Genomic DNA, 11,174 nt, shown 5'->3' on the forward strand with positions numbered 1-11,174 from the left:
TTGATGACATCAGCTCTCCGGTCGGCCGGCTATTACTGTGTGAACTTGTGCAGGTTGTTTGCTTTGCTGTTACATATATAGAGTACAGGAAGAGTGGAGGTAGAAAATTTCAACGGCACAAGGGGAGGCGAATGAGGAGAGTCCACGTGGGGTCCGGTGTGGGAGCACTGCTTGCTGTTAACATGTATGGCTTGACAGTAGCAGCATAGAAGTTCGTGCCGGCTGTCGGTTTATCCAATCCGATTCAGTTTCTGTCACTCTCTCTGAATCGACTTCCATACATTATTCCTTGCTAAAATTACCATAATGCTTTTTAGAAATTCCACATGATCAATAGTACTAATTGGAGGAAATTTTGTAGGCATAATAAACAAAAGTTACATACTGTATTATTGAATATGCTATAAATATACGTGATATCATTTGAGTGAAACTATAATGTTATGTAATCGTGTTTTAAGTCTATAAAAAATTATTCGTGCTAATTGTTGTGCTTACATCTATAATTTCATTAGGATCATCCAATAAGCGTAATCCCAATCCTCTTTTTGTATTTTTTGTATTTTTTTTTTTTTTTTGTAGATATTACGGTATATCACTTAAATATTTGATTTAGAGAATCATAGTATTTCTCTAGGAAAAGGATATTTGAAATTTGAAGCCTCAAACATTAGGGAGAAAAATGCTCAAACATCAGGGAGAAAAATGTAACTAGACGAAAAGTTTGTTTAATTGATAACATCATATGAATTCTAGTTTTCAACTCTTATTGGGATATTGCCAAACATACGCAATACTTAAGCCAAATTAATTATTGAGCAAAATAAGGATAGATATACATCTATTTATATATCACATTTATAAACCACTTAATATGACAGTTGATGTGGTAGATCACGTTATCTGTCATGTCAGAAGCTTGTCCTCATTAAAGTTCTAATGTATAATGATTGTGTGACATATGGTTATCAAACTTTTTTTTTTTTTTTTTTTATTTGTGAACATAAGTTATCAAACTTTAAGGATGCATAAGTGTACTTAATTTATCACAATAAATTGAATCTAACGAATGATCTAACTAGGTCTTTCAAAACTTGGAGAGGAAAAACTTTGACTGCAAAGAAGCGGATTACATTGTCCATGCCAACTGGTCTAAATCCACATCTTTACCTCCTTTAACATTTGAAAGACTTATAATATACTTTTGTTCAAGGACAACAAAAATATTTTCCAAAAACACAAAATGGTATATAGCCGTTTTCACATCATCTCCTTCGTTTCCTTCCCTTTAATCATAAAACCCATACAATATGTGAGTATCTCATGAAAGAAAGGTGGTTTTGAAGTCGATAAATTTATTGACAACAAAAATAATTAATTAAGCTGTTTTATTAATAGTAATAATAATATATTAATCCTTCAATCAACTTGGATCACTAAACTCATCTCTCAAAATGTAAAATAAAACAGGATGCCACTTAGTATTATGTTTTGAATGTATTAGTTTTTATTTGTAAATGAGAGATTTTAAGTTTAATTTTCATCAAAACGAATTCGAACCAATTTATTATAACTAGTCATTGTAGGACTTGGTTCACGCTTCAATCTCTTAGTGTAAATAATATGATATGTTTCAAAAAATGTAAATAAAACTATAAAAAGTGTGGGGTGGGGGGATGACTCGTTGACTACAACTAAAGTGCTTCAAGTTCCCAAAGTAAGGATGACATAAGTCGACAAGCATGTGGCAAGTGTTGGAATGTCGAAAAGGTGTCGCCTTTCAATTCGTTGAATTGAAATCCAACAAGTGGCAGCCACTAAAAATGAAAATGAAGATGCCTATATTGCTACACCAGCACGCAGCTTAACACAACCAGTTTTAACTTTAGATTACTTGTTAATCTTCTTTCTTTTTCTTAATCCAGTTAATATTTAATTAAACATTTACTTAAACCCTTGTTCACCGCTGAAATCTCACTATTATCAAACATTGGCGAGATTCATAGGATTAGACATCAGTCATCTAATTCATAGTTATGGATTCATAATTTTTTTTTCTTCTTGATATCAAGATGAAGTTCACACGCTACTTTTACTAGTTACGTTTGACTCATTACCTTGCCTCAGCCTATTAGAGGCATTTAGTTAAACCTTTCGAGTCATACTCAAAGGCCTGACAAAAGAGTTGTATTTGTCGTGTTCGTGTCGTTTGTGTCATACTCATTATCTTAATGGGTCATGTGGTGTCAAACTCGTTACGTTAACTGGTCTTAATAGGTGACCTGATAACGAATTGGTAACGAGTTCTTAACAGGTGATCCGATAACAACTCAATTCGTTAATGGGTCATTTCGTATCCGGGTAACGGATCATGCCAAGAAATTGTCAAGCCTAATCTCTAGATCTGGCTAACGATATGTTATTAGGTTCTTAACGGATGACACGACAACGATCCAACTTATTAACAGGTTGACCTGAAATATGTTATTTTCATATAATTTTGTGTTGGGTTAACGAGTTGCACAAGAAATTGCCAAACTTACTCAAAGATACCATCAACTGAATAGCGGGAAGTGAGAGCAATTTTATACATTAACGTTTACAGTGGATCCACGAGTGTAGTCGTAGTTATATAGAATTTCATAGAATGATTCAAAGTTTAAATTAGTTGGCATATGATGGTAATAATTAATAATCAATGTATTTGGTTTTGCGCCGTTTAATTTCAATTAAGCAATTGGAGATTGGTGCCTAATCATGTGAGGTCTCATGCTGAGTTTTGAGCTTTCAACCTACACATGTGCAATTGTTCATGCATATGAGTTGTATTAAGAACAAAGCAAAGCCATTAAATATGCTTTTTTTTTTTTTTTTTTTTTTTTGAGTTTTAATGAAAAGTCCGCGATACTGTTCACTTTAATGAAAAATCACATTTTTACACTAAAAAGTCAAACCTGATACTATTCACTTTACCCTTTATTTTGTCCTTATCATTAACTCAAAGTTTTCAAGTCATTTTTATTAATTTTTTTTCCCTCTAGTTTTAACTGTAGCATTTTAATTTGGACTTTTTATAGTGTTATTTTCTTCACAATAATATGGGCTTAAATCAAATGCCAACAAGCATAGACAACTTCAGGTAGAATAGCCAAATCAATAACCTTCACCTTCAGCTTCACAATTCAGCTTTCAGCCAAAAAAGTGGAGTACTTTTAAGTTTGTTCATTTGTTGTAAATAGGTAAAAGAGAGAAAACTTTTGTTAGAATCGAAGTAGGACATGATCAGTGTATCACTCTGTCTTGTTCTCTTTACTTGTGTTAGATAAGAAAAATGAATATAGAAGAAAAGAAGTGAGAGAAACTTGTAGAATTTCTTTCTACAATATGATTTGATCTTTTGTTGTTTTGTAAGGAAAATGCGAAGTTGTTTATGTGTATTTTGGGGTCATAATATGACTCTTTTATATGGGCAGAAATCATAGATACAAACAACCATAATCTTACGGCTATGACAGTCAGAAAGCAAAGACTCTCGTAGCAAATGGTAGGTGAAGGCTTATCCAACACACGTGGGGCATCCATATTTGCAATATTATTTGAATTTTTACTTATGTTTTATCAACTCATCGGTTTTTGTCCCTTATGTTCCATACTCTTATCAATTTGGTCCTAACAATCCACATGGCACCATTTGATTGGCTTCCTAGGCCCCATCTTTGTGTCACATCAGCTCCGTTAATAGGTTTTTAACGAAATCAAACAGTAATGACAAAATTTATGAGTTTCAAACATAAAAGACCAAACTGATGAGTTGATAACAATAAATGATCATTTGTGATAAAAACTACTTATTTTCCAACTCAAAAGATCAATATAAATAAAAACATTAGCGGAGCCTAGCTAGAGCATAACTAGAACAAAGTTCAGTCGATCAGTGTATCATTAAAATATCCTTTATGTATGTGGTGTACTAAAAGTTATTCGAAAAATTGGTACTAGTAGACCGCACACTCCTGTTTATTTCTAACCTTTCATAAATCAAATAAAAATCAAAAGACAAACAAGCACACAAGAATAAAATAGGTGTTCGGAATTATTTCCATAAGAAAAATGGGGATTTTAATTAAAATAAAAAAAATAAAAAAATGGTAGTAGAGAATGCAATACAAGAGAAGGTCATTATTCACACAGACACCAATCTTCCTACCAAACGATCCAAATGTGAAACAATGAAAAAATTTTGCCATATCTAACTAGAAAAAAAATGCCAAAAGTAGTATCGTCTTTTGCCCGGTTTACCAAGACAATTAACCTGGAGTCAGGATGCAACACGAAAGGTTCCGAGTGGCACAAACCGATAAAATTACAGGCACAGAACCACCATGGCCGGGCAAAGCATAACGACGCAGACTATTAGGGCGGAGAGAGGGACGGGGAGAGCGAGAGCAAGAGAGAGAAGAAGTGTACACAAGGGCTAATTACAAAAGGACTACATTTTATCCTTTTTCCAAAGATGACAGATGGGAGGGAATATATATAGGGTGAAGAAACATATATATAAAAATCCGAGAAACATGAGCAGGTTTGTACACAAGCAATGGGCACACGCTGGTGAGACTGGTTGCCATCCCAGCCGCAAGGAACCTAATGTTTTGCTATGCGCTTTCTGCTGGAAGATGACCCAGAATCCCAAGATCGTTGGCATATTTGGGCCTCCACTCAGTCCTTCCCCTAACAATCTCGGCCCCATCCTCGAGTCGAAGCATGTGCTGGCACTCCAACCCACCATTACTTCCCAGGTTGCCGATATCAGCACCTGAGACTGCAGTCAGGGACTGAAGAACACTGTCCCTCCCGCACTCCCTCCTATACTCCAGAGTCATAGAAGAGAGCTCATGACTCTCCAGGATTGGCAAGGGAGCACTCTGCATCAACCAGAATCATCTTTCAGTTAAAGAGGCGTGTAAAAAGTACAAGATGTAAAAAAGAAATGATCATTATCCATCCAAAATCTTGATGCAACACACCCACTAATTACTTTTGGGCTTGGTATGTAAGTTCAACTTAAAATCAGAAACCTACTAGTACAACTTCAAGTAATGAAAAGAAAAAAAATTCCATTGACAGAAGTCTACCTCGAGGATCCAACCAATGTACTTCACGTTATTAACGTGCTGGTTGACATCTAAGTCACTCCATCTAGGCTGCAAATAGAGAGGGAAAGGAAACATAAAAAGAAAATCCTTCATAGTGTGCAAGCAGCTAAAAGAAGCACGTTAGAATTATGTGCAAAGATGATTGACTTACAGTCAAACCAGAGCGAACAACGTCCGCTGTTTTGTCATCAAGTTTCGGCAGTTTCCTGCCATCTTCCTCCACAACAGGAGAAGAATTCATAAAAAAAGACTCTATTTCACCACGAACTTCATCAGGCATCTTTGATAATCTCCTCGTCACTTTATTCATCATCACCCACACACTGCAAAACCAACAGCGAAAACAAAGGCCATACAAATCCCAGTCGGTTACTCTTTAGAACACCATTTAATTGTGCAAGAGCGCCATATTGCTGATTGAATTGCCAAAAGCTACCTTAGATCTGTAATATAGAAAACATTTCTTAGACTGTAACTAAGGAACAGGAATAACAATTACCTGGAGGCTCTTGTTAGAATTTGGCCAGTTTTCAAGTCCTGGATAATCCAATCACGACGCATTCCATTCTTTCCAGAGGCACTAACCCAAGTGTCAACTTGAACAAGGTCACCCCTGCAAGAAAGAAACAATTTGAGTCTATCACCATAATAGTCCAATCAAATTTATGAATAACAAATCCTTCCATTCAGATATAATAGTTATATATAGTCATCAGCTAAAACAGATGGTATACAACTTGTCAATTTTAACCTAGTTGGGCATAGAAATGATGTATTAGTGCATGTTAATTATGTTCCCAAATTCGTCGATACTTTAGCACTCATTCTTGTATTGGGAATTTTGAATAGTTAGCTTCTGCCTCTAGTAACTTCCTCTTCTAAAACAAGACATCAACTCGCAATAACCAGAATGCAAATGGATACGAATACATCAACTGGCTCATAATACATTCAACCTTTGTGCCAAAATTATTACAACATAAAAAGACGAAAGAAAATACACAGTGAAGAGAAACAAAAAGAATATTAATGAGAAATTAGCTCCGCCATCTACAAATAACATTTTGAATTACTGTAATAATGCATCAACAGTGTGCTTGTGTTTTTTACGAATACCAAATTGAATAGTAACTTTTGAAGTGTCCCCACTACTATTCAAGGCTAATCCTAAAATTATACATAATTCATACAATAGATAACGGCATAGCAGAACCAACATAAATTCCAAAATAGTAAAGTTAATGAACCCAGATCCATAAATGAATAAGCGACAAGGCAAAATAAAAAGTAAACGACTTTTCTGGTAGAAGAGCAAGATGCATGTGACTTACCAAGTAGGATAGCGGTCTACCACAACCTGCATCTTCGTTACAACCCATATCAGGTTTCTTACAGTCATCTCTGGAGTTGAACCAAAACCATCTCCCAGAAGCCCAGCAGTCTTAACATGATTAAGTGCTGTTTCCTGCAGCCCGAAAAGAGAAGTATGTAAGATAAAGCTTGTGAAAAAGAAAATGCACTCAAGCTCAAGAACCTGAACCAGTCACAGAACATGCAATTTGTGCTTCAATCTTTTTAACTACAAACTAAATTTGAATTTGTCATAACATAGAAATTGAATTTTTCAAAAACCTGTAAATGATTCATTAACGTCTCTATTGAAGCCGTACGATCAGCACCTATTTCGTATGATCTAATTGAGAAGTTCTGGCGAAAGACAAGACCATCTTGAACAATTCGTCCAAGACCAAATGGGTCAATGAGCATGTCAGGTCGCTTGGGTTTCCAATCAAGCATCGTCCATTGCTTCTCTGCAGCCAAGAAGATTGTGGTAATAGCAGCAAGGAGCACACTCCAATCAGGTAATTGGTTAATGAAAGTCCGTGCAGGAGGGGATGAAATGTCATCCCCATGCTTCCCACTTTCCACAGTCGCCAAACCAACGCTAGTTCCATTTATCTTTGGAGGGGCTTGAGCATTTGCCCTTACCTGCAAACCACTCGATGCAGACTTCGATTTGAGTCCTAAATTGGCTGACCCGAGCTTGGTGTTCTTGGCGCTAGAGTCTGAGTTGGGAGAAGAAACCGGAAAGAACGATGCAGTAGCAGCAGTGGCTACCATGATGACAATTGGATCAGAGCAAAGAGTCACCGATCCGAGCACTGTAACAATAAAATTCCAAATTTGTCAATGTAGTTTCACATGGGAATACAAAAATAACCAAATCTTCAGCAATATACACAAAATGCCAGCATGTTACAACTGCGGGCATAAGAGCCAATTGCCAGGTAGCCACTGACACCAAAACACCGACGGTAATGTAATTAGAACAAAAACTGAGAACAATTCCTTCCCTAACAAATTAGGCCAATAACACCACCTGATTCCATACTCAGAAACCAACGAAAAATCCAACAGAATTTGTACTGTGCAATTATCCATTTTTTGTTTATTTGTTTGGGGAAAGCAGTCTAGAAGACAACCCAATTCAGAAACTTAAACAAGACTCAACATTCAAAATTTGAAAAACATATTCTCCTTACAAAACTGAAAAATCGAGGAACAAAAACTAAAAATTACTCTAACCCCATAAGGGCTAGCAATTAAAATTTTAAGCATACGTTTCAATCATCAAACATTGTGTATAACCAAAACTGAAAACACGAAAAATTAACAAAAGTATCAGAGAAACCTAAAATTATTGAGAAAAAAGTGCACAACCAGTTGAAATTATAAAACTTTATCAAAAATTAATCTGCCTAAAAAAAATAGAATTAAGAAAGCACAATGATTGATACAGCTACGGCCTAAAAAATGAAAACTTTTGGAATATATGCAGAGAAAATCAAGGCAGATCTGAGCTTCTGCATCAACAAGCATCCAGTGAGAAATCACACAAACATTTCATATGCCATATAAATGTTTTCCAATACGAAAAGAGAACCATTTTTCCACTTCGTTTCTTAAAGCAAACAAATTTTCTTCCTTGTCTGTTTGGTTGCCGAGAAAATGCAGAAACGAAAAGAAAAATAAATCAAAATTTCAAAACTTTCTCATATAGATCTCCAATTTTAACAGCCGGAGATAACACCTCCCCCTCAAACCAAACAAAAAAAACAGAAACAACGCGGCAACAACAACAATATTCCCATTCATTTCGTCTTACCTCAACTTTCTCGGCAACCAAACAGACCCCCTCCGGAAGAAATCGAGAAAGCTTTCTGGACCTCCTCCTGCCCTCACCTTAAACTAAACAAACTTGAATCTAGAGCAGATGGAAGGCCTATTGCGTCATTCCGGATCGGCAAAACCTCGAGTTCTGCGTAGTTTCCAGGGTTTTCCGATTCTCCTTCGGTGGTGGTAGAGGGGGTGGTGTTTCTTTTAGCTTTTGAGAGAGAGAGAGTATGTGTAGAGAGAGAGAGAGAGAGAGAGAGAGAGAGAGAGAGGGGATTTTAGGGCCAGCGGTTTTGTGGGTGGTGGGGAATTGGCGTCCAGCGAGGGACTCAATATATAGTTTCTCAACCTGGCTTTACGTAATCCCGCCTCATTCCGAACTTCTTCACCCGACACCATTTTCCTTCTTTTATTTACGTCTTTGCCACTCCCACCTGTTTTTTTTTTTTTTTTGTTAAACGGATTTATTAATTTGCCAACAATTACTGTTGAGTTATTTTTGGTTCATTATTATTGTTGTGTTATTTTGGGTTAACATTATTGTTATTGTTGAGTTGAGGGACCTTTTATGTTTACCAAATTGCAGAAATTGTCGTTATGGTGGGGTTATACGTAAATTTTAGATTATATGGTGGTAAAAAAGAAAAAGAAAAAAAAACTGTTGATGACACACATGTGTGAATAAGTTATCAATTTCAGTCCAAATCAAACTTAACATCTAAATAGTTTAATTTTTTTGTAAGAGATCTTGTAACGCAGTTAGTTAAGAGTATTCGTCGTTGCATCGTCTTGTAGTTTAGACGAGTTTAGTGTAGATCATCATATTGTTTGTCGAACAAAAAAAGTCTAATTATGTCCATGTATGCCCCGTTTTAAAGAATGGAATGTCATTTCAAGCCTAATTTAAGGGTCAAACAAACTTTGCGTGCCTAAACTCAGCCAAGTTAGCTACAATGTGAACCACACATAAACGAATCTATTCGAAAGATAAATATGATGACAACGATAATTGCGAATCCTCTTAATACTCTTTGAAACGCTTCACTTTTATTATACTTTGTATTGATTCAATTTAGGAAATTATGAATACATTAGTGAGTACTTTAATATCACCATCATTTTTGTTCAAAATTTGTAACATGTCATTTTTAAAGGTGTAAAAAGAGCAATTTGGACGCTCCCCTCAAATTCATGATTGAAACAATATCCGTCCTTTAACTCTAAAACAATGTTAAACTTGTATGATTATCCATCTTCTAACTTCCAAAAGTTAACAACAACATCATCCAAGCGTTATAATAATACCTTTTTAATTAAAAAAATATATATACAATTTGTATTTTGGGACATATATTGGTTGAGCTACGTATTAGCTCGGTGCCAAACTTGAACACTACATTCCATGATACCCATCTCCCAAATTGATGGTGAGTAGCTCAACCATATGTGTAGTAAATTAACAGTTGTATTGCCAGCTCAAATTGCTTTTGACCTCCAACGCGTTGGAGACCAAGGGAATTACATTCATTCTCAAATTGTTTATATATGTATACAAACATCTATATATATATACACACACATGGTTTTGACTTGTCATATGATTATGTGTCATGTTACTTGAGGTCTTCAAAGAATCTAGATTCTCTTCGGATCTTTGTGTTCGGAGATGACGGACACAAAGATCCGAACCACTTATTTTAAATCATATGACCTTCATTAATACATCTCATTAGTTCATCTTACACAAATTAAGGGTTTAAATCTCTCTCTCTTGAACGGCTTGAATTTCTCAATCTATTGACTTTGAACTGTGAGATCTGAAGAGAATCTGATCAATTCGTATTAAAAAACAAGTTTCATTCAAAAATTACACCATTTTAATTCTTCCATCGACCATCCCCGCATCGGCCATCCTCCATCAGCCATCCCCTTAACTTACCCCGACCATATATTACATTTTTATTTTATTTTTTCATCCTATTCATAAACTTTAATTTAAAATCTTTGTTATAAAAATCCCCCCTAGGCGGCCGGTCACTGCCCCAATTAATGCCTAGGCGTTTCAAAATTAAGAAAGGGCGCCTAGACCTACTGAGGCGCCCACCTATACTACCTAGGCACCCGTCTGCCCCGCCAAGACCTGCCTAAGTTGCGACTCACTTAGACAGAAAATAGATAACTTTCATTTTACATTTTATTTTTTTTTAATAAATTGTAAGCGACTTATTGAATACTTAAATGAACACACATTATATGATTGTTTCCCATGTTTTCATTATGTTCCACTAGCTCATAATATATATGTCATTCTATTTTGTAGTTTATGAAGAAATAATATATATTTTAAGTATAAATAGATATTTATTTACACGAAATATAATATATTTAATTAAATTCGTCTAGTCCGCCTAGGAGCCCGCCTAACCACCTAGGCGCTAGGCCTTAGTCCGCTGCTCGACTAGCGCATAGCGTCTTTTAGAACATTGTTTAAAATATGTGTATTGTTGCAAAAGGTTGATGTATATATGCTTTTTTTGGTGATACGAAAAGAAAAGGAAAGTCTCATTTGACAAGCTCAATGAACCTTGTTCGTTGGCTCAAGTTTGACCCTTCAATCTTGTTGGCTTACATTACGTTTTCATGCAGGCATAGTCTTCAAAAAAGTAGACTTAAATTAACAAGTTAAATCTGCTCAATAGAGCCATATTTGTGACGTAGATCAACTTGATCAAAAGAAAACAACTCTCGATTCAACTACAACTTTTGTCACTTAAATTTGAATTCAAAGTTTCCTTCCGAAAAGATGGACGACTACATGCACGTACGTCACTATACTAAACAGTC

General features: G+C 35.5%; 1 protein-coding gene across 1 annotated transcript; it reads right to left on the reverse strand.

Annotated features, from left to right (window-relative positions):
• Positions 1–4,102: 4,102 nt before the first annotated feature.
• Positions 4,103–8,616, reverse strand: LOC137747423 (palmitoyl-acyl carrier protein thioesterase, chloroplastic-like). Its single transcript, XM_068487527.1, has 7 exons — positions 8,323–8,616; positions 6,789–7,318; positions 6,488–6,621; positions 5,656–5,769; positions 5,308–5,479; positions 5,136–5,204; positions 4,103–4,925 (listed from the first exon to the last, which is right to left on the reverse strand). Exons 2-7 carry the CDS (start codon positions 7,275–7,277, stop codon positions 4,656–4,658), a joined length of 1,248 nt encoding a protein of 415 aa, XP_068343628.1. The 5' UTR covers positions 7,278–7,318; positions 8,323–8,616; the 3' UTR covers positions 4,103–4,655.
• Positions 8,617–11,174: the final 2,558 nt, after the last annotated feature.

This window comes from Pyrus communis, chromosome 10 (assembly GCF_963583255.1).
Source record: "Pyrus communis chromosome 10, drPyrComm1.1, whole genome shotgun sequence".
Taxonomy (NCBI): Eukaryota; Viridiplantae; Streptophyta; class Magnoliopsida; order Rosales; family Rosaceae; genus Pyrus; species Pyrus communis.